This window comes from Ctenopharyngodon idella, chromosome 7, assembly GCF_019924925.1.
Source record: "Ctenopharyngodon idella isolate HZGC_01 chromosome 7, HZGC01, whole genome shotgun sequence".
In the NCBI taxonomy this organism is placed as follows: domain Eukaryota; kingdom Metazoa; phylum Chordata; class Actinopteri; order Cypriniformes; family Xenocyprididae; genus Ctenopharyngodon; species Ctenopharyngodon idella.
The window spans coordinates 10754042-10779371 of NC_067226.1; the positions used below are offsets into that span (position 1 = coordinate 10754042).

The window sequence follows — 25330 nt, forward strand, 5'->3', positions numbered from 1 at the left end:
GCCGTTTTTTGAAGCCGTTTCATATACCTCTACATGATGACAACTGCTCTTCCTGGGTCAGCGGCAGCACGACAGCACATTTAAATGTTCGCTGTGATCGTACTTCTCAAAGGTTTAATAGACATAGACGAATCATTGTCATTTAGGAATAAGACACTCTGTGTCTGTATATGTTTAAGAGAAAAACAAGGGGAAAAGATTTGTCTTAATGCCTGAATGAAAATGGCTAAAGTTTGAGCACCCCCTGCCCAATAACTGATGTGGCATGAAGGTGTGTATGTGTGTGTTTGCTTGCTTCTAGGCTTTCTACCATGTGCCGCATGAATGCGCTGTGTGAGTAAAACCGGTCTCTGTGTGTGCGTGCATCCGCCTCTTTGTGTGAGTGCATGCCTGTGTGTGGCCAACTTGCTTTGTTGCTTCCTGACCCTGCGTCTGTGAGGTTTATATAACTGGGCCGGTCTGTCAGGCAGAGTCTCCAACCAGCACTGTAACCTGATATCTGATTACCTCCCACTGTATGTCTGCGTGTGTCTGTGTGTTTGTGCTCCCCATCTGTGTGTGTCTGTGGCTCATCCCCTTTTTCCTTCACCTAATTCAGCTCAGCATGCATGTGCATTCGTTTTGTAAGTCTGCCACCAGCCGACTCGGACAGACAGGCGGTTGCTCATTCAACCAGTCTGACAGCTCTGTTTCTCCCTCGAGCACTGATCTAGGGTCAGAATCAAATGACGGATGACGTCAGGAGAAAAGCCGTGAGGTTCACAGATCTAGGGGAGGGACATGAGGGGTTAAAGGTAAACAGGAAGGGTTTATGGTAGAATTTCTATAGATAGGCAGTCTTTGCTGCACAGCGGAAGGGGAGGGAGGACAGGCAAGGAAGGACGTTGAGAAGAGGGAGGGGTTAGTCGAGTCATAAGGGGGAAAAAAGCATGTGGGAAGTTTGCCAGGCCAAACTACACAGTAGGTCTCAATCTCAAGCCCTCTTTTACTTTACTTTACTTTCTCATTTTGTGTGTGTTTGAGGCATGTATGCAGAGTTCACTTCAATTTACTGAAAATTAGCATGCTTAGACTTTGGGATCAGTAACTGTGTGTGTGTGTTTGTGCGTGAGTGTGTGTCAGTGAGCTAGCCGGCCATTTTCTCAGCTCTCGTGAGGCGGGGTTAGAGGAATGTCAGGAGTTCAGGGCGATGACACTGTCTGATCTCCTGCCTGAGCAGTTTAACCCTTCACACAGACACACACAGACACAGGTGTGGGAGTTCGTCTTTGAGTTGTAAAATGTTCGTTTCAGCTTTCTACAGCTGTAGTGTTTGCAGTTTGGAGGTGTTAAAGTGTTTGATTTTGTTACTGTTGGTTTATTAGTTTTTGGTCTGGAGATGGCCATTGGTTTGCGGGTTTCTGATTGCCTGGGAATTTAGGGCTGTCTGATTGGTCAGTAGATGAACAGGAGCCTCAGTTTTTTGGAGTTTGATTTTCGTTTTTTTGTTTAGACATGCTTTCTGATTATTAAGATTTAATTAAACCATTAAATAGGAAACAGAAAATTTAAAATATTCTTTGTGCAATATAGACAGATTTTATGATTATAACAAGACTAAAGTGATATCAGCTTCATTGATTATGAAGGAAGTGTTCTTTGCTTTGCTTTTTTTATTAATTTGATTTTTGTTTTAGACATGCTTTTTGATTATTAAAATTTAATTATTAAATAGCAATGAACAGAATTTGGGGAAGATAAAACGGATTTCATAGGGCCCTATTTCAGTGACTGTAAATCTTTCGGTACAAAAATGAATTATAAATTGCTCTTTTTCTTCCTCCTGTATTTGTGTGTGTGTACTTTGATTTGATAATTTGCATTTTTGTGAATGGTCTTCAGTGTGTTTGAGTGATGTTTGCATGTGTGTCTGACGGTGTGTTTTGTTTTCTCAGTCTTTCCCTTTTGCTCTAAATAATGAAAGAAATGTAAAGGTCTAGTGGTGGCTACCCGCTGTGTGCTCTCTTTCTCTTCCCCCCTGGCATATATCTCTTTTCCTGGGTTCCTCGTGACCTGAATAACTTAAGATTTATCTGTCTGTCTGTCTGTCTGTCTAATTTGTGTCTAACACTAGTAGTTATTAATTTATGTTGCAGCCTAATTTATTTGTCTAATGTATATTTGTGTTTCTTCTCTCTCTCTCTCTCTCTCTCTCTCTCTCTCTCTCTCTCTCTCTTCAATTCAATTCAATTCAATTCAATTCAGTTCAGTTCATATTGCTTTATTGGCATGACATATTTAGGTACATATTGCCAAAGCATTGCATAAAGCAAAACAAACTCTCTCTCTCTCTCTCTTGTTTATTTATTTGTTTATTTATTTATTTATTTATTTATTGTTCTGTATAACCCTATAGTGAGCAGGGACTGAGGCTGGGGCAGATTAGGTCACCCAACCAAACTCTGAATTATTGCTGTCGTGATACCAAAATTTTAGTAGTCGGTACCAATACCAGTAAAATGTCATGGTATTGTCATAAAATAACTATTTTATTTTAAGTTTTTATTATTATTGTTATTATTATTATTATTATTGTTATTGTTATTATTATTATTATTATTATCATTTATAATGATAATAATCATAAATAGTTAATAATGAAAATAGTAAATAAAATTTGTCAATTATTAATGCTAATAATGATAATTATAAGTAAATAAAACATTAAAACATTAGCATGTAGCCTTCAAATATTGTTTAATTAAATAAACATTGCATTAAAAAGATCAAATGAAAAGTTAGAAATACATTGAAAAACAAAGAAACATTACAGGTAGCAGAAGTGTCAGGTCTATTGCCACTTGTTGCAAGAATCTTTTTTTGACCTCAGTTTTTTTTTTTTTTTTTGTCATATCTGTTGCTATGGTTATCACAATGGCAAACATTGCAATTTTAGATTCAATCCCACATTTTAATACAGTTGTCACTAGTGAAACTTTTCAGTGTTTTACTTAGCAGCATGAAAAATAAATTTTAGGACTATTCAAAACTCCCTTTATAATCAAGAAATCTTTCTATATTGCATAATGAATCTCTTATTTGCATTGTGTTTATAATTTGTTCATTATAACAAAATTCTCAAGCGTGCAGACCTCATGCAGAACAAACTTTGGCGTATTGAGTGTCTTCTGACTAACTTAAACTTCTGATTGCGTTCATGCATTCAACAAACATGTCTATGATCGGCTACCATGATCAACGCTGTTGTATTGGCCAAAGTGCTTTGTACTCAGTTATAATTTTTTGGTATCATAGATTTTACTTCTTTAGCTCAAAAAACAACAACAAAAGAAAACCTGGATCAAATTTGCAGCAAACAATAGTTACATTTCTGTAGGTGCATGACCTGCTTGATAGAAGTTATGATATTAGTTACAGATCATATTAAAATATATTTTGCAAAAAAAAAAAAAACTGTATTCATTGATTACAGATTTACATGGGTAAAGGATTGTTAGATGTGTTTGCATGTGGTCATTATGTCTTTGAGTCTGTTTATGCACTGAAGAATGTGTGAATGCAGATATGCGTATAAATAGTTTGTGTGTGTGTCTGTGTGCGTGCGTGCGTGCGTGTGTGTGTGTGTGTGTGTGTTTTTTTTTTTTTACATTTTTTTTTTAAAAAAATTTGTTTTTTTTGAGGAGGTTTGTGGTGTGTTCTGTATGGGTCATTAATAGCCGTCGCGTTTAATGGGTTCAGGAAACCAATGCTACACATCAGGCCTTCCCTCATTAATCCTCTCCCTCTCCCTCTCCCTCCAGCTCCAGCTCCAGCTCTATCCGCTGTACTCCACATTAGTCTGCAGGTCTAGTCCTAATTATGGGCTCTAAACTCTCTCTCTGGTCCTGACAGTGTAATTCATTTTCACCTAAGCAGGACACGGATTTTAGGTTGTGGGCAGGGATATCATTACGGTGTTAGACTGTTATAAGTGCTCCAGATGAAAGTGAGAGAACTTTAATATGGCAAGTGTGTGAAAATGTGATATTTAAGTAAAGTTTTTATAAAAGTGCTTTTCTTGAGGAATTATTAAACGTAAGCGGGAGTTCATTAACAGCAGGAAAAAGAAATGACTGTTAAGTAGATTTTTACTTTTTTTTTTTTTTTTTTTTTTTTTTTTTTTTCTTGACTGCAAAAGTTACCTCCATGATGCTTGGGTTTTGTGGGTGGTTGTCAGGGTGTTGCTATGTAGATGCCAAGGTGTTCTGAGTATTTGTAGGATGTTTCCATCTGGGTTTGAATGTGTTCTGGGTCGTTACTTATTGGCCTAATTTAAAAAGACCCACTCCACTCTAGTCTATGATATTATATATATCTATATATATATATATATATATATACATACATACATACAGTGGGTACGGAAAGTATTCAGACCCCCTTAAATTTTTCACTCTTTGTTATATTGCAGCCATTTGCTAAAATCATTTAAGTTAATTTTTTTTCCTCATTAATGTACACACAGCACCCCATATTGACAGGAAAACACAGAATTGTTGACATTTTTGCAGATTTATTAAAAAAGAAAAACTGAAATATCACATGGTCCTAAGTATTCAGACCCTTTGCTCAGTATTTAGTAGAAGCACCCTTTTGATCTAATACAGCCATGAGTCTTTTTGGGAAAGATGCAACAAGTTTTTCACACCTGGATTTGGGGATCCTCTGCCATTCCTCCTTGCAGATCCTCTCCAGTTCTGTCAGGTTGGATGGTAAACGTTGGTGGACAGCCATTTTTAGGTCTCTCCAGAGATGCTCAATTGGGTTTAAGTCAGGGCTCTGGCCGGGCCATTCAAGAACAGTCACGGAGTTGCTGTGAAGCCACTCCTTCGTTATTTTAGCTGTGTGCTTAGGGTCATTGTCTTGTTGGAAGGTAAACCTCTGGCCCAGTCTGAGGTCCTGAGCACTCTGGAGAAGGTTTTCGTCCAGGATATCCCTGTACTTGGCCGCATACATCTTTCCCTCGATTGCAAGCAGTCGTCCTGTCCCTGCAGCTGAAAAACACCCCCACAGCATAATGCTGCCACCACCATGCTTCACTGTTGGGACTGTATTGGACAGGTGATGAGCAGTGCCTGGTTTTCTCCACACATACCACTTAGAATTAAGGCCAAAAAGTTCTATCTTGGTCTCATCAGACCAGAGAATCTTATTTCTCATCATCTTGGAGTCCTTCCATGTGGGTTTTCATGTGTCTTGCACTGAGGAGGCACTGAGGAGGCTTCCGTCGGGCCACTCTGCCATAAAGCCCCGACTGGTGGAGAGCTGCAGTGATGGTTGACTTTCTACAACTTTCTCCCATCTCCCGACTGCATCTCTGGAGCTCAGCCACAGTGATCTTTGGGTTCTTCTTTACCTCTCTCACCAAGGCTCTTCTCCCCCGATAGCTCAGTTTGGCCGGACGGCCAGCTCTAGGAAGGGTTCTGGTCATCCCAAACGTCTTCCATTTAAGGATTATGGAGGCCACTGTGCTCTTAGGAACCTTAAGTGCAGCAGAAATGTTTTTGTAACCTTGGCCAGATCTGTGCTTTGCCACAATTCTGTCTCTGAGCTCTTCAGGCAGTTCCTTTGACCTCATGATTCTCATTTGCTCTGACATGCACTGTGAGCTGTAAGGTCTTATATAGACAGGTGTGTGGCTTTCCTAATCAAGTCCAATCAGTATAATCAAACACAGCTGGACTCAAATGAAGGTGTAGAACCATCTCAAGGTTGATCAGAAGAAATGGACAGCACCTGAGTTAAATATGAGTGTCACAGCAAAGGGTCTGAATACTTAGGACCATGTGATATTTCAGTTTTTCTTTTTTAATAAATCTGCAAAAATGTCAACAATTCTGTGTTTTTTCTGTCAATATGGGGTGCTGTGTGTACATTAATGAGGGAAAAAAATGAACTTACATGATTTTAGCAAATGGCTGCAATATAACAAAGAGTGAAAAATTTAAGGGGGTCTGAATACTTTCCGTACCCACTGTATATATATATATAATTACATTTTCTGTACTATTTGGCATGATTTCCAACGTGTTTTGTAATCCTGTACAAAATTGCAAAGCATTTGTGTGTGTGTGAGTATGTGTGTATATATATATATATATATATATATATATATATATAATATACTCACTTCTGTGAGATACTGTGTGTGTGTATGTATGTATATGTATATATATGTGTGTATATATATGTATGTATACACTGAAGAAATGGCACTTTGCTACAATGTAAAGTAGTGAGTGTTCAGCTTGTATAACAGTGTAAATTTGCTGTCCCCTCAAAATAACTCAACACACAGCCATTAATGTCTAAACTGCTGGCCACAAAAGTGAGTACACCCTTAAGTGAAAATGTCCAAATTGGGCCCAAAGTGTCAATATTTTGTGTGGCCACCATTATTTTCCAGCACTGCCTTAACCCTCTTGGGCATGGAGTTCACCAGAGCTTCACAGGTTGCCACTGGAGTCCTCTTCCACTCCTTCATCACGACATCACAGAGCTGGTGGATGTTAGAGACCTTGCGCTCCTCCACCTTCCATTTGAGGATGCCCCACAGATGCTCAATAGGGTTTAGGTCTGGAGACATGCTTAGCCAGTCCATCACCTTTACCCTCAGCTTCTTTAGCAAGGCAGTGGTCGTCTTGGAGGTGTGTTTGGGGTCGTTATCATGTTGGAATACTGCCCTGCGGCCCAGTCTCCGAAGGGAGGGGATCATGTTCTGTTGGCATTAATGGTTCCCTCAATGAACTGTAACTCCCCAGTGCCGGCAGCACTCATGCAGCCCCAGACCATGACGGTCCCACCACCATGCTTGACTGTAGGCAAGACACACTTGTCTTTGTACTCCTCACCTGGTTGTCGCCACACGCTTCACACCATCTGAACCAAATAAGTTTATCTTGGTCTCATCAGACCACAGGACATGGTTCCTTAGTCTGCTTGTCAGCAAACTTTTTGCGGGCTTTCTTGTGCATCATCTTTAGAAGAGGCTTCCTTCTGGGACGACAGCCATGCAGACCAGTTTGATGCAGTGTGCGGTGTATGGTCTGAGCACTGACAGGCTGACCCCTCACCCCTTCAACCTCTGCAGCAATGCTGGCAGCACTCATACGTCTATTTCCCAAACACAACCTCTGGATATGACGCTGAACATGTGCACTCAACTTCTTTGGTTGACCATGGCGAGGCCTGTTCTGAGTGGAACCTCTCCTGTTGAACCACTGTATGGTCTTGGCCACCGTGCTGCAGCTCAGTTTCAGGGTCTTGGCAATCTTCTTATAGCCTACGCCATCTTTATGTAGAGTAACAATTCTTTTTTTCAGAGAGAGTGAGAGCGATAACACCAAATTTAACACACCTGCTCTCCATTCACACTTGAGACCTTGTAACACTAACGAGTCACATGACACCGGGGAGAGAAAATGGCTAATTGGGCCCAATTTGGACATTTTCACTTAGGGGTGTACTCACTTTTGTGGCCAGCGATTTAGACATTAATGGCTGTGTATTGAGTTATTTTGAGGGGACAGCAAATTTACACTGTTATACAAGCTGTACACTCACTACTTTACATTGTAGCAAAGTGTCATTTCTTCAGTGTTGTCACATGAAAAGATATAATAAAATATTTACAAAAATGTGAGGGGTGTATATGTATGTGTGTGTGTGTGTGTGTGTATGTATGTGTGTATATATATATATATATATATATATATATATATATATATATATAATATATATATATAAATAAATATATAATATGATGAAATTTTAGTCTTTACGTGACTGCTTTGATATCTGGGACTGTATGTATAAAACTTCTCAAAAATGCTCTTATGAGTAGGCTTAAGCTTCAGAAAATTCTTAGTAAAAAGTAGGACTTGTTTAAGAGTAGGAGCTGTTCATAAAGAAGCTAAAACTTTCAGCAAAGTCTAAGACTGACTTTTGGTGCTAACTGAGGTGGCACCTAAAGTGTTGTGAACTAAGGACTACAATGATGTCAACCCAAAAATGGCTGCCCTCAACCTCTGAATCAGCCAGTAGTGAGCCTGGAAGGGTAGTCATGGCAGCATGACATTTAATTATTTAATGGTTTAATTAAATTATAATAAAAACATTTAATTAAGACAATGTAACATTTATTTTAATATTTACATTTATTTAAAAAAACAACAACTTTGCATTGTCCAAAATTATCAATTCTTTACATCGTGCAAAAAAAAAAAAAAAAAAAAAAAATCATGAAGGATTTATGCTGTGGAATCCTTTTCTACTGATATATGTCTCCCCATTTACAGTTGGAGCAATGATGTGAAAATGAGTTCCATCAATAGCTCCAACAAATCCAGGGAAGCTTGCACTCCTCATAAAAGCTGCTTGCTTTTGCCGCATGGTTTAAGGATCAGTTGGGAAGTCGATGAACTGCCATGCAGTAGTGTCCAACAGTGATGTCCGGCCTAGGAAAACTGACATCTTCACCCTTTATCTATTATATTTAACAAATATCTCCTCCGGACATCACCTTTGGCCACTACTGTATGTTTGGTGTGGCTAGTGCCACAATGGTGCTATTTAAGAGCCTGCTTACTGTGGGCTGATGGCCCAAGTCATCACTGGTGCACTGCTGCATTTTTCCAGTTGCCCAACAATGTCATTATTACTTTCATTACAGCAGTTAGAGCATTGATTTTTAGGGTTGGAAAAGTTATTACGTTTTTTTTTTTTTTTTTAACTAGGTCAGTTACAAAAAGAATACCTTGACAGTCAAGCTTGTATCATTTTATCATTTTATCGTTATCATATAACTCCCAATGCATTATATCTTTGTTGGAAAGTGTAGATGGAGAACTGAAGGAATAGAGCTCTTTCTCTTTCTCTCTCTCTCCCTCTCTTTCTTTCTCTGCGGAGCTGAACTCCTCCCAATATCTTGGAGCTGCTATTTCATCTTATTTACATATTAACCATTTGGTTGCCATGGTGTAGAGGTGGTTTGTGCCATGTGACCTTCAGAGCATGTGCATATTTCTCCTTTTCCTCCCTACAATATACAAACAAGCACACTCTTTTCTTTGCTTTCTTTATCTTCTAAGTGATTATTTCTTGGCTGCCTGTACATATACAAGTACAGGTTGCACATAAAAATTAAGTAGCAAACACATCCTTAGTATAAACCTGTAAATCTTTTAGGAATGTAGAAATAACATTTTCACATTACTACATCCTCTTCACAACTTGCAAGCATATTTAGTTGTGTGTGTATGGTCCCCACAAGCATGGTAAAACCTGAGATCAAGTACATTGTGGGAACCAGCCAGCAGTCCCAGTGGAGGAAATGGATTAATAATTCTTTGAAAATGTAAAAATGCAGAAAGTTTTGTGTGATGGGTAGGTTTAGGGGTAGGGTTAGTGTAGGGGATAGAATGTACAGTTTGTACAGTATAAAAACCATTACGTCTATGGAGAGTCCCTACAAGCATAGTGAACCAGACGTGTGTGTGTGTGAGACAGGTCTGCTGCGGTAGGCTGAATCATTCCAAAAATGTCACTAGTTTAAATGTGAAGTTATTTATTTATTTTTATATTATTTATTGTATTATTTCTATTAATTTAATCTATTTTTTTGCATGTAAGTAGATGATCGCTTGAAGTGTTTATAGAAGTTTTCGTTTGAATTGTTTCCACAAGTCCAAACTTCAAGGCCTTATCTCTCTCTCTTTCTCAGTTTTGTTATCTCTCTCTGTCACACAAAGCCTGTTATAGAACATTGTATTGTACCTAGTATACTGCCAGAAGAGAAATCTGCACATTCACACAGCTAACTATGTGCCACCTAGTGAGGAGTATTTTTAAATGATTTTCAGGTCTCTTGTATTACCTTGACTTAATTTAACCTTGTAGAAGTTGATCTTACTCCAGTCTCAAGGCTAGGCCTAGCCAAAGCGAATCTCTCTGCTACGCCGTAACTTTCTTATGCTAAGTTGACCCACTTTTGTGCATGATTTCAGGTGGCTGGTATAGTCATAACACATATGTGGTTATATATATTGACATATTGTTGGGGAGTGGGGTCATAAACACTCATTTTCCTCCTCTCTATTTTTTTTTTATAGTGCAAACCTTGCTTTCATTTTTGCTGCGTGTATATGTGTGGTCACAAGTGGGTTTTTTTTGCAGTGCACGTGCACAGTTGCACATGGCCAATCTGTCACACTTTGGGAAAGTGAGGGCACAACCTCATTTCCCCTTGAGTCTCTGTTGTCTCTTCCTGTTAGTTGATCCAGCAGCACATGTTCTCATGCCACCTGCCTTTGTGTGTGTGTAAATCTGATGATTGTATTTCTGACATAATTATGACATATTTAAAATTATAATTGTGAATTATTTTACTTGTTTAGATCAAAACAAAGCTGTTTTGACACAAATTATCTGTTAAATGTGTGTGTAGGTGTATTAATTTTCTTGAACACTTGCTGTTGTTCATTTTGTGCCTGGTTGGATTCAGCAAGTAAAGAAATTCAGTATTTTTAGGGTTAAGTTGTGAAAGTTAATGTAATAACAGCTAGCACCCTCTGCTGGACCTCCTGTTTCACAATGAGCTAAAGAGAGAGGGAGAGAGAGTGAGCGAGCAAGGGAGAGAGAGAGAAAAACGAGTCCGGATTTTAACGACATCTCTAATATTCATGCTGATGCGTTTTGCTGCTTTGTGCTTTCATTTCTCGCCGCTTCGTCTGCGTCTCCTGCTCGCCGCACACACCCTAGCCTGAGAGAGGGGAGGGGAACAAGGGAAAAGGAAGGAAAAAAAACAAGTGGAAATAAGGAAAACAAGCTACAGAGCGTCCAACTGAGCCAGTACAAAAAACCTTTTGTGTTAGCAATCCTACCTTCGTCTGGTATGTGAAAGGAGAAAGAGGAACGAGAAGTCTTGTCGGTCTGTGCGTGTGTGTGAACGCAAGAGAGTGGACGAGAAAACGACGGCCGGGAGAGATCGAGCGCAGTTGTTCTCGGACGGACAGTTGGAGGGAATCGATGAGAAAGAGAGCGCAAGAGAGGGAGGGAAAAGAATAGACAGAGCCCAGCTGAGCGCAGCAGAATGAGAGAATCCCGGACAAGCGTGGCTGCTTCATCGGTCTCTTCCTCATTCCCTTGTTTTCCGTGAAGCGCGGCTCCATGCAGCCCGGCCAGGGGAGGAGGAGGAGGTGAACAGGGCTTCTTCAGCCACGGACCTGCTGGGGGAGGGAGGGAGAGAGGGAAAGTGAGAGAGCGAGAGAGAGAGAGAGAGAGAGAAAGAGAGAGAAGGGAGGAGGGAGCGTGCAAGAGAGAGAGAGCAAAAAAAAAAAACGGCGAAAGGGCAAGGCTTTTGTTGGCGGTTGGAGAGAGGGAAGAGGGGGAAAGAAGAAAAGAAAAAACATGTCTACGGTGAAGAGGCCGAGAGGACGGGTGAGTGAGTGAGTGAGTGAGTGAGTGAGTGAGCGAGCATGTGTTTGTGTATGGGGTGGGGGGAGGGTGGAGAGAGGAGGTGGTGGAGGAGGAGGGAAGGGTGGGTATGGGGGAGGGGGCCGGCAGGAACTGAGCAGCTACAGGCTCATGCGGCAGGCTACACAATCGCCGCCATCTTGTGCTAACTGTTTCTCTCCATTTCTTATTCTCTAGCTTGCTAGCTAACAGAGAATGCTACATTAGATAGCTTTTGGTGCTCTCTCTGCTCTTCTTCCTGTTTCGTTTTCATCTGCTTTCTTTCACTACGGCGCCGTGGGATGTGCCACATGTGTGCATCAGGCTTTGTGTGGCAGCGCCGCATGCACGTTTCTGTTTTAATATAGATTCGTTATAAGCGGAGACGTTGATGACCTGAGCAAGGAGAGAGATTGAAATTGCTGCGGCGCTGGCAGCCTGTAATTTCAGTTATTTATAGATGTGTTACATAGCTGCAGTGCTCACGGCTTGCTGCATTTTCCCCTCTCTCTCTCTCTCGCTCGCTCGCTCACGTCATATTCTCTCTATTACTCATTTTCTCACATACGCTCTCCCGCCTTTCCCCTATAGCTTTCCTCCTTGTCTCCATTCCTGCTGATTTACCCCTTCATGCCTCGAGTGGATTAGTGTGAATATTTCAGGAGAGCTCAGTCTCTCTCACTCTGCTCTCCGGCTCATGTTTAGCTACCAAATGAGTTGGTGTTTATAACCCTCCCCCAGTCTCTTTTCTTTTGTTTCACTCTTTCCAGATAATTCCTTTTATTTAGCTGTCAGGAAAGCGCAGGCCGGGTGATTCGATTTTATGTCTGTGTCTTTTTTTGAGAGTCAACAAAGCTTTATTGGCATGACTGGAACATTGCTTTGGACAGCTGTTTGTGTCATGTTTATAAAGAGCAAGTGTGCAAAGTATAACCTAATGAAGTGAAAGATAAGATTTTGTTCTCCTCCTATGGGGATCATACTCATTTTAGCTGCTTTCCTGTTGAGACAAAGTGTGAGAAATTGAGGAAAAAGAGAGATTCCATGTCAGCGAAATGGGCATGAATAATAAAAGTTGGCATGTCTTAGCCTGCTATATGATCGTGTGGTGAATTATACATGGCTGTCTTTTTATTTCATGGGTGAGGGGTGGATAATGTGAATAAACGGGCTCTCAGGTTGAGGATTTCAGTTTTTGACCTTTGATCAATGTATGATGCCGTTCAGATGAACTGTGACTTATTAATGGCCCTATACCATATGTTTACAAATGATGTCTATCATGCCTGTGCTGTGCTTTATCTTCAACTATAGCTGGTTGGCCATGTGAATAGAGAGCAGTTAATATTATGAAACCCAGGCATTAGGAACACTGATGATGCAGCAGTTCAAAGATGGAGGATTTCCCATGTTGTCATCCAGTATGTGTGGGTGGACTCAGGCATCCCTTGCTGCACTGCTTCAGCTACAATCAGATTGACATAAGAAGAGGTCCAAGATAAAAATCCTTAGAGATACTATGTTTAGCCTGCTGGCGAGGTCATGAAATAACTAGCATGCTTATTAAATTCTCAACCTGTATTGAGCTGGGTAAAGAAGGACCCCAAACTCTTGAATGGTTTTTGAGCTGTATGCACATAAAGTGTCCCTACTCCCTGACAGGCCTCACTGAAATAGGTGTCGTGAGAAATCTCAGTAACAGCCCTAGACATTGTAACTGCAAAAAAGAATCAGTGGAGTGAGGCACATTTTAGCCAGTCAGCAGACTAGCCAATCAGAAATGTTCTTTGCTTATCAACAAGGTATGAAATTAATTTTTTGCCCACCAGGCACAAAGGCTGGTGAAATTCCCTGTTCAAATAAATGATGTATATGAAATGTGCAAAGACCACTTTTTTCCTTTGTTTTTTGCACTAACACAATCCCTGGTCTCTTTTTTTTTTTTTTTTTTTTTTTTTATTAAAATCAGCATGAAATGGAAATTCAACCTATCTATTTTATAAATTTATGTTTTTTTTTTTTTTTTTTGAGCCCATAATTTTTTTATATCAAAATGTCATAAGTGGTTCTTCCAGTGAAATTACAGACTTCTTTCTGGTGACGTATGCTGGACTCCTCCAATCATTTAATCTGCTTAAACCCCACCCCTTCCTTACAGTCGACTGCAAGCTCGCATTCACATCTGCCTCCATTTAATCAACAACCGATCAATAGAATCAAGTTTCTTCCCTACATTTTCTTTTCTTTTTGGATAATCCGCTTCACACGAATATACGTCACAATACAAAAGAAAAGATCTGTCTCTACTTCCATTACATTGTGACTTTAAGATCTCAGTTAACTTTCCATTTACACTGTTATATTTTTTGTTTTGATCCCTGTTTCGGTTGGCTCTATTGTTAACAACAAATATTAGCCACAATTTTTGAAATCAGACAATATCAAAAGGACCTGTAGAGCTTTGCTTTCACAGTGCACATTATAAGCAAATCACCATAGATAAGCAAAATAACCAAAGTCCCTTTAAGACAAGTCATTTCACTCGGCGGCCATCTTTAAAACGCCTCTCGGGCATTCAAGTGCAGCTCCTATGTCTTTGAATAGGGAAACATCAAATTCTCCAAAGCTGTTTGCCAAGCTTTCAATTAAATTTCCTATTTGAAATCACCAATGAAATCTGACAACAACTGTCTCATAAATCTTGTTTCTAAACGCTCGAATCATGACAAAAAACTGCATTTTTCAGGCTGGATCCAGCTAATGCGCATACGCAGTCCTAAGTGTGCATCTCTATAGGAAGCATGCGTCTGACTGTTTCTATAGGAACCGGAGCTTCTATAACTGCAGCTGCAGTGACGTGATGTCTTTACCAATCGGCGATTGGCCATTTTGCGCGTTGCACTTTCTCCCATTCATCATAATACGAGTGCACCATCTTTCTATATATAAAGTCTTTGAAATTACCCACCACTGTCTGTAAAACTGCCATCATTTGTCTGGTAGAAGCTGTTAATTTCATACTTTGCCTGTGAATGATTTTTCACATTCTGGGTTGCTGGCATTTTTTTGGGAATGAACCTTTAATATTATGTGCAGAGTTGTTGTTTCACTGTACTGACTTTGTCCTGCTTAATAAGAAACCTATTAAAGTATTTACATCCGCTGGAGTCCAAGTTTTCTAGGTCATGACTGGAGGAGTAATGTTATGGCTGTTCATGGAATTCAGCTCATCATACCGTTTCATGTCGAATAGAGCTCTCATATTGACTGGCAGACTAGTCTACATGGCGTCATGGTATCTTAAATAGTGTATTGTTCATCATGGGTTTTGCATATGGAATTACAGAATCCTGAAATAGAAACCTCTCTATTGGTTTCATGTACAGTCCTGCCTACACAACAGTTTTAGACGAAGCTAATCCTATGGAGAACATTAATATCATGTTTGAATGGTAACATCTTTCTTTTTCTATTTTCTCACAGCCTCCTAAGAACACTAATGGTCCTAGCAGCCAGCCGCGGGTACTCAGCCCACCAGTGAAAAGCAGCTCCTCTTCTTCCTCTTCGTCATCCTCGTACGTATCCGTGTCAGAGAAGAGGGTGCAGAAGCGACATCATCAGCATCAGCATCAGCAGCAGCAGCAGATGGAGTCACCCCTTTCGGACGATAAACAACAGAAGGCCAATCGAATCATCTCGGAGGCCATCGCCAAAGCACGAGAGAGGGGAGAGAAAAATATTCCGCGCGTCATGAGTCCTGAAAGCTTCCCGTCTTCGTCGTCACAGCACCGCAGTCACAGGGCAGGTTCCTCCAAGTCCAGAGGCAAGGATAAGAGTTCCAAGAAGGCCCGGATTGTGTCGTCATCCAAGCCCAAGCAAAAGGCTAAAATTGGGTAAGACCTTTGTGACATTCTCCCCAAGCTGAAGGATGAGTGACATTACATTAATCTGTTTCTTTGTCAGAGAGCGGGAGGGGAAGTGTTGTGCAGATGTGTCTGTCATGATTCGTGATGACTTCAGTTCATCCAAGACCATCTCTGTAACTTCACCTGCATGTTGTTAGTCATGCAACTAATTACTGCAAGTTAAAGAGGTTTTACTGCTTACAGATGTGGTCTTAACATGTTTTTGTGTATCAAGTCTAAAACAGATGAGATTCAAGCTTTCTTAAAGATGCAGCTCTGTATCATCAGAGCGTGAGGAGCATTGAATGTTGTGTTAAATGCTGTTAGCTTGAAGTAGAGGTTTAATTAAGCACTAAGGTATGAGAGGCTGTGCAATATTGTGAATATAGTTAAGAGTAAAGGGCATTGATGTTTCTCATTTTTAAGAGCATTTGTTAACATTCGACTAAAGCGGAGACCGGTTAACTTTTTTACTATGAAATGCCAAAAAGCAAATATTTCATTATATCCAACTATATTGTATTCAAATTAAGATTTTAATCAAATTTTAATCAAATTTACTTATATTCTCTGAATTTCAATGAAAAAATGAAACAAAAAATGTTAAAACAAAAAGGAAAATTAGAAATGAAGATATGCTTCAGTGATATAGCGGCCCAAGTCAAAGGTCATCAGTGGCCAACTCTGGCCCACAGGCCCTGGTTTAGGCATCTCTTGACTAAAGGTGACTCAAAACATTCACTCCTCCATTGCCCTGTTGTGGGAAAGTGTGAAAACATACCTAAATCGTCAAAACCCAACATTGGCATGTCAGCCATTTCTTTCACCTTAATGCACCCTTTGACTTGTGACTAAAACTAGAAAAATCCACCTACCACATAAATTTGTATGCAAATGTTGAGAGTTTATGCACATATCAAGTGTTTCCTGTAAAGTTTTCTTGAGTACAACTTTTGCTGGAAACCCAGAAATAGAAAAATTGTAACTGTTAATTCAAGAAACTTTTAGTCTAACAAAAGTGTCAATGTTTCATTAGATGTTTATAGATATATTTTCTTTTAATGTCATGCTGATGATTCTGCCTTTAGCTGTTAGCAAGTCTTTGGACCTAGAAGCTCAGAGCATGCATGGAGTGTAACCATATCTTTAACCAGTTACAGAACCTATTAGCAAACTTTTTTGCACCCCTTTTAATATCCCTAAACTGTGTGATTTGAGAAACGCTGCCCTAGCAGTTCTCCCGAGATATGTTGGAAATTTGACGACTAAAGATTAATATAAGGGACATTTTTAAATATTTTAAGACTTTTGTTCACTAGCATGAAGAAACTGAGATCAGTAGAGATGGAGTCTGATCCAGAACCAGTTTTTATTATATCACTAATCAGCCATCACAAGTTATCTGAGGCAGGAATTTTAAAATGGTTAATGCCAAAGACCCCCAATATGTTGCAAAGCACCCCCTTTATAAAATATAAAGGAATACATATATTTTAAAACTTATTCATACTGTCTGCAAAAAAAAGCAGTTTTCATGTTGTAATTGTACTAAAGCACAAATATTCATCAAAAACTTTTTTTATTTAAAATCATTGGACCCTGTTATACTCCTTTGATGTCCCCTAAGGGGGTACCTGGGTCCCAGTTTGAAAACCCCTAATTTGAGGGTTGAATAAAAAATTTGCCACTTGTTTTGTAATCCACAAACCAGCGCTAAACATACAGTAATCTGCCGTTCTCCCATTTTTGTCGTGATTAATGATTCCTTTACAAAATGTACCTCACGTGTAACAGCAGTGCTCACACAGACAGCCTCTTCTGGAGACTGAGAGTATGAATAGATCATTAGGCTGAACAGAATATGCAGTGGTTTATGACATCATGATGTCATCTGATCTGCATTAATGGAGGACTGAATAGAAGAACGTGACATGAGATTTCTAGGTCATGTGCATTATGTGATTATGTGATATATGCCTCTGCAAACTTTGTCCAAAATATTGTTCGTTTTTTCCAGCTTTAAGGTTCAGTCTAGATGCTGCTTTGCTCTTAGGACGGCTACATGCTTTATTATGGTCCATTGCTGAGATTACGAAGCTAGCATGAAAATGTTTCACATTCCCGCTGTGCTTGTAAAATTGGTATTTTGAATTTCTTCTGTGACTTGTTCATCGTGCTTAATGGATTAGCCGTCTGACTGACCCAAATACTTCAGCAGTAAAGGCAAGACAAACAGGACATGTGTATGTTCAGACTCAACCCCTCACTGGGTAATTTCTTTGCTTGTTTAACAGAGTTTCTCGACTCAGTCACTTCTGTTGTATAAATTACATTATTTACCACGCCTGACAGAAGTAAGCAGATGTTGATGGCCGGTTTGCAGATACTCTAAAATGAGACGGCAGGTTTACCTTTAGAATTGCTAATAGACTAAGTGGTCCTCTTCTACCAGTTAAGTACTCAAAGTTACCAGTCTGGTTTGGCAAGCTTTTATTGAGCTTGTTTTGCAGTGTAAGTGTGAACAGTAATGTTGTCACATAGCATTATTCTGTATCCAAGTGAGTGGCATTAATTAAGAGTTGAGTGTTATGTTGTAGGTAGTGCCTAGACCATACGAAAATTAGGAATTTTGCAAGTTACAACATTGTGCAGGTATTTTTACATTTTCTAGAAAATTATTCTAAATCTCTTTAACATTAAAGGTTCAGTGTGACGACCTGCACTTTTTATGACAGCAGAACCTCACCAAGAATAATTAAGTAAATATTAGTAAAAAAAGTAAAAAATATTAAGTAAAAATATTTGAACCAACATATCATGGTTAAAACTTTTACAGAAAAAAATAATTTCTCATAAAAAAAAAAAAAATTCCTACTGCCTAAATAATTCTGTTAAAATCTGTGCTACGCAAGCTTCTGGTATAGTATTCTACTTCCATAGCAAATTGTTAACATTTATTATCAATATATTCATATATTATATTAAAATATAATGCGTTAATTAGGGTTGGGTATTTTAGCATTTGAATTTTAGTGATTCTGATTCTGATTATCAATTACAATTCTTATAGATTCCCAGTTTCAATTCCAGTAAGGTAAAAACATTACCTATTATATTTCAAAAGAGATCCGTGCGTGAATGCAACTTATTAGATCTCCCGCTGTCTATGATGTAACAATCAAACGACAGTAAAAATGAGAAAGAAAACATTCAGATAATCTTAAATACTGAAAGCCCTCTTTGTTTATTGCTTGTAATATATTTCGTTGCTCCTCTTTATTATTTGCTACTTGCTTGTATGTTTTGAAGTTATATTAGTTTAAAATTCTTAACATTCAATTGTTTTAATTAATTTTTTATTTTTTTTTTTCAATTTTAATTATTTTAAAAAGTAGGCCTTATTATAATTACTTATGTAAGGATATGTAAATGTAAGTATTTTAAGGTTTTTAAGTCAGTAAACTAATTAATTAATAATAATAAAAAAAAAAGTAGATCAAGAATCATTTTGGAATCGGATCATGACTCTCGGAATCGGATCGGATCGGATCAGATCATGAGGTGACTAAAGATTCCCACCCCAGTTAAGCTAGCAAAAATATACAAACATATATACAGAGTACGAATATGTGATGCACTCACAAACAAGTTTTTTTTTTTTTTTTTTTTTAATACCGACAGTTGCAATAAACCACTTAAGTCAGGAAAACCCTTAGCGAGAATAAAGTTAACTGTTACTACTATGGGTTTTCTTAACTGAAGAAATTTGTAGCAACTGGATGCTGGATATTTATTCTCAAATCACTTTGGAGACATGGAGGCAGAGGTGGGTCTTAGATCTTGCTTTCATAAACAGCAGAATTAGTGTCTTGAGCCTGAGGTGGAGAGCAAAGCCAGAAACCTACTGACCCGCTTTGCACCAAACTGCACACTACAGCCATTACAGCAGACCATGTGATCTCAGATTCTTAAGGAGAGACTGCAGTCACACACACACACACACACACACACACACATATATATATATATATATATATATATATATATATATATATATATATATATATATATATATATATACATTTTTAATTTTTAAAAAAAAAAATTGGCCATATCGCCCAGCCCTATATCCATGACCATGTGTTCATTCATTCATTCAATGAAGAAAGAAGCGAACCATGCAAGACAGATTGTAAACTGATACCTCAAATTCACTCTTTCCCTGACACACTGAGTTTCTCTCTCGCAGGTTCAGTGCAGTTTTAATCCAATTATGATATTGTGATTCACTGCAAATTAATTGTGATGTAAGGAGACTAGTTGTTTCGTGACACATGCTAATGTGATGGAGATGAACAGATACTGGACGTTTACATTATACATATATTGAAAGAAAGAAGTAAGAGATGAAAAAGGATCTTTTTCAGGCACAATTATTTTAAACTCCTTTTATGTATATGTTTGTGCAACCATGTGTTGGTAGGAGCTTTTAGGGAAAAGAATAAGCGTGTGCGTATATGTAGCCTAGGTTACAACCCTGAAATATTAATGCAGCCTTCTGCGTTTGCTGCCAAAGACCTTCTGCTCTCATCCGTCGAGAAGGTATGCATGCATGTATATGTGTTTGCTTCTGATTTTAAATACTGATACACATCATAAGAAATAAGAGAAAAACAAAAATCTCCATGTTCTTTGTGACTTACCAAACCACCCAGTTGTCAAACATGCAGTGGCTCCTACAGTCAATAAAAATTAATTATATTTACCTTTTATCATCATTGTGTGTGTGTGTGTGTATGTGAATGTGTGTGTGTGTGTGTGTGTGCGCGTTTTTGTGACATATCAGGACACAAATTTGTATAATGACATGGGTATGACATAGGTATTACAAGGAAAGCGTGACTTATGAGGACATTACCCCATGTCCCCATTTTTCAAAGGCTTATAAATCATACAGTTTTTCTGAGAAAGTGAAAATGTGCACAGTTTCCTGTGATGGGTAGGTTGAGGGGTAGTGTAGGGCGATAGAAAATACGGTTTGTACAGTATAAAAACCATTACGCCTACGGAATGTCCCCACAGTTCACAAAAACAAACGTGTGTGCGTGAGTGTACAGGTTTATATTACATTGTGGGGACAAAATGGTACCCACAAGGATAGTAAAACCTGAAATCACCTACATTCTGGGGACCAGCCAGCAGTCCCCATGGGGAAATGGATTAATAAACATACTAAATTATGTTTTTTTTTTTTTTTTTTTTTTTTTGAAAATGTAAAAATGCAGAATGTTTTCTGTGATGGGTAGGTTTAGGGGTAGGGTTAGGGATAGGGGATAGAATATACAGTTTGTACAGTATAAATCCATTACGTCTATGGAGAGTCCCTGCAAGGATAGTGAACCTACCTAGTGTGCAATATTGTTTTTGTTTGTTGGTAAGTTGACTTTGAGCTGTAATAAAGATATTTTCAGAGTGCTTAGGTTTGTAATGTGACAAAGTACAGGCATTAAAATAACAGGTGATTTAAATTAAGTTCCTTTAAGAGAAAGATGGCTATTACTGTAAACCAGTGTTGATCAACTAGGATTTGTGTTGTTGGTTTTGGTAAAGCATTTTGATACATTGGAGATTTATTAATGTGAAATGATCAATCAAATGATGGAGTAAATAGTTTACTCCAATTAGCAGGAAGTGCAAATTAAACCCTTAAACTATTTTTATGAATTTCTTTTCTTTTCTTTTCTTTTCTTTTCTTTTCTTTTCTTTTCTTTTCTTTTCTTTCTTTTCTTTTCTTTTCTTTTCTTTTCTTTTCTTTTCTTTTCTTTTCTTTTCAACAGTGTAAATGAAATGTTGACCATAGTGGCCTATTAACTGGTGTCTTTTTTTCAGGAATTGCAATGCAATATGTGGTGTACATGTAAGAATGATAAGAATGACAGTCTGACTTTGGCTGAGGTTTGTGAATCAAATGACAGAGGACAAACACTCTACTGGAGAATTAGTGACTGTGGATATCTTTTACCTTTGCATTCAGAGCTTTATCTTTTGCCTTTCTTATTTTCTTATTTTGTTACTCCAGAGCTCCATGTAATGATAACTTTTTCTTTTCACCAACATAAAAATGTGAGGGAAAAAAAAAAAAAAAAAAAAAATATGGCTAGTACATACGGCTAAATAATTGCTTTGTTTTATAGTAAATAAATAAAAAATTATTATAGATATATATTGTATGCACATTAGGGTTGTCACGATACCATAAAAATGTCTTACGATACTATACCAGCTGAAGTATCGTGATATCATGCAGTATTGTGTTAATTTATAATTCAAATATACAAAATGAACCAGACTTTCATAAATACATAGATGTAAATGGAAACAGATCAGATTTTCCTCTGAGTACTTTATTAATGAGAACGAATAAATGGACGAATACGAAATGAATAAACAAAATTAATCTTAGCACTGCTCAATAGCACAGAAGCTGCATAAGGTGACATTTAGATGTGTATTGCACTGCAATTACAATTGCATAAATAATGTTATGAGATTACGGTTTTAAATATAAAACTGAATATAAAAATATGAATTGTTGGAAAAAATGAAATAGTAGGCCTACTTTTTAGATGGGAAACTAAAGCCACCAGTAGAAATCAGTGAATCATTGATTCACGCGATTTGTTTAAAAACATGGATTCATTAAGAAACTAAACAAAAACAGCACTTTAGCTCGTGTCACATTGTCAAACTACTGTATCAGGAGCATTTTTGCCCGCATATCTTGAAATTTCCAAACCTGACTGGAGAGCAGTATGTATTTGAACATATTCATTTATAATGTTAAAAGAAGAAGAACCGAGTGCAAAGCCGCTATGTTAATAAATTGCATTCGTCTGAATCGTCTTTGCAAAGCAAACAAACTATTACACCTGTTCCAGAACCAGAAGTGGTCAAATGAGCAATAGAAAAACTTTGAGAAATACATTCTTATATAAAGATGTTATGATGTTGATTAAGTGATGCTTGAGCTGCTATTTTATTTTTTTTTAAACTGCAGCGTGAACAATGACATGCAAGTGCAACTTTATCTCATTGCAAAATGAACTGAAGCATCGGGAAACACTCAATAAGGCACACCGCATTTACTACACAGGGCACAGCAGAAAGACAACGGTGCTCAAAACAACTCTCTTGTAATGTTTTTGCAGGCATATGTGTTCAAATGAACATTTTAATTAGTGCACCTCCAGCACATACAACATTCCTTACGGTACTACCATAGTACTGGTATACCGTCCAACCCTAATGCACATGTATTTTTGGGTCCCTCGACAGCGGAGAGCAAAAGAAAGATGTTTAGGTTGTTACCTCAGGCTTTCACATGCTCTGTCCATATATATACATTCATAGAAGAGCGCAGTAAAGACCAGCTCTCAGTCTCATTTCACGGCTGCTGAGTGGAGCTCGTGTGTCACTCACAGGACACAACATTACTGCTTCCACCCACGCCGCCAGCTTCACTCTGATCAGGTCGCTAGGCAACCAGGAAGTCACGTTGTCCCAGAGACTAGTGAAGTGTAACATCATCCAAAGAGGAGGACCCAGAATGAGAACGAGAGTGAAAGAGCAAATGATGTCCTCAGAATCATTCCCTTTTTGATCAAGGCTGTGTGCCCATCACTGAGGAGAGACTGCAAATGTGTGACCGTTTTTAGTGTCCAGCATAAGAGATTGAATTCTATACAATAGTGCTGGACGGTATACCGCTTTCAATTTCATTTACAATATTTCGTTTTTGTTTTGTTTTTAATTCTGGCATACCAGTGCGTAGCTGAAAGCGTCTTTTCAATGGGCATGAAGAGTGCTAAGTCGAGTATTGAGAGGTGACCTCTATTAACTGCATACCCTTCTTACTAATGGTTATAATTTTATAACACAACAATAAATAACCCACACAACCAGTCCCTCCAGGATTTCGCCATTCTGCGATCACTGAATTTAACACATTATCAAACAAACTCCGCAATATTCGGAGGAGCTTGCAATTTTTCTAAATTGCCGCAGATTTTGGGCCTAGATGGCATCGCAACAAGCATTCAGCCAAAGCCCACTTTGAATCGATCGCTAAACCTAACCACCACAATCCTGCTTGCACTGTAAGCGTGCATGCTCTCTCTCTCACACACACAGACCCAAGCTCGCACGCTCTGAGTGACATCTTCTCCATCAGCCGGTTCAGTTTATCAACAATTCGCATATTACACTATAAATAGTATTCAAAATTAGAATTAGTATGTCACAAATCATAGTATGTTGAGATGAGTATTCCAAAGATACTCGGATGGTCTACTTTTTCCGGATAGAATTCGAAGTGCAGATCCGTGCACACTCTAATGGCTAAGATTGCCCACAGCCCATTACCCGTTGGACGAGGATTTGATTAGAACTACAAACACAAATAAAAAGTGTTTAAAAAACTACAAACATGGCAGATGTGTGAGACCAACGGTTAAGTAGAGAAGTTCAGATAAAGGGTTTGAGTGATTAATTATCAGTATCTAACCTGATGAAAAAATATATTTATTCAATGTTATCCACATTATATTTAATCTGCATCAGCATTGTGAACTTTTGTAGTGATACGTTTGGCCATAAACTTTTAAATGCATCATTATGCAAACTGAAAACACATGAGGAGAGTTGTCCGCATGAAAAACCCACGACTGGCAGATCAACGTGCTACTGTTTCTCTCCAATACGGCAGGAAATTAAATTGATTGTGGAGGATTTTAACTGTGACAAGATGATTGACAACGCAGTTTAAATGGTGTCTATCAAACAACACCAAAGACTTTTGTTTTCACTTAAATTTTTAATCTTGACTAATACATGCCAAAAAAGATATCTGGAAATGTTCTGATTCTTTATTATTGAACTTTATAGTTGTTCTTTTGCACTTTAAATCTGTTTTAAACATTTGTTTACTTTAAACATAACAGTACTTTTGAAGAATACACATTGTGTAAAGTTTTTTTTTTTAATTAAAAAAAAAAAAAAAAAAAAAAAAATTGCCATATATTGATAGACCAGGCTTTTATGGCTCATATAGTATGATATACATAGATTTTAACATGATTTTTCTAAAGCTAATGATTTTGCTTATGTAGTAGAGATTTTTCAGCAAAGTTTTCTTCATGTTGATAATTTAGAGCCCTTAGAAATTCATGTATTAAATATGATACAATAGGCTTTACAGCTGGGGTCCTCAACTCAAGAATAATGCAAATTTTGAGAAAAGCTGCCACAAATTCAGTCATTTTAGGCCACAAAAATCAGGAAAAAAAAAAAAAAAGTCCCCCGAAAACCTGGTGGGACTGCAGTGCACAACTAATTCTCTTTAACATGGCAAATACCATGTAGAGCCCTATTTCCACAATGCAGGAAACGCGGACGGAATCACGGAATCCAGTCACAAACTGAACTTACTGTATAAAGCGGAAAGTCACAGAATTTTTGGATTAATAAATCAAAAGTAGCGCTGTACATTGAATCAAATCACAATATGGACTAGTGTCTGTAAATATTAAAGCCCAAAAAGACTGCTATTGAAATCTGAAGTCTGCATGTTCCTCATCTCTGTGTGAATGAGCGGCACGGTTTTACTACACACATGCTGGGTGTTTTCAGCATCTGCCGTCTCACTATGTGAAGACATGAAAACATTAACTTCATATGCAGAGCTGCTCCAAGTTCACTTAATGAGGGTCTGATTAAACTACAGTCATACACACACAGAAACTCAAAGGTCTTCACAGCAACCCATCAAAATAAAGTTTAACTTGAAGAAATTATAACAGAACTATTGCACTATTGTGCATTTCAAGTAATTATTTTAATAATAATAATACAGTTTATTAAAACACACAGAAACTCAA

At 38.1% G+C, this 25330-nt stretch overlaps 1 protein-coding gene across 7 annotated transcripts in view; it reads left to right on the plus strand.

Moving 5' to 3' along the window:
• chd9 (chromodomain helicase DNA binding protein 9) overlaps window positions 1-25330 on the plus strand; it is a 75621-nt gene that overhangs the window by 22869 nt on the left and 27422 nt on the right. For 5 of the 7 annotated variants that reach the window (XM_051900167.1, XM_051900171.1, XM_051900170.1 and 2 more), the window contains exon 3: window positions 14974-15383. In XM_051900167.1, the coding sequence (XP_051756127.1) occupies window positions 14974-15383 (410 nt within the window). Of the gene's footprint in view, window positions 1-869; window positions 961-11295; window positions 11476-14973; window positions 15384-25330 lie in introns of those variants that run through there. The other 2 variants (XM_051900173.1, XM_051900172.1) reach the window with 2 other exon arrangements.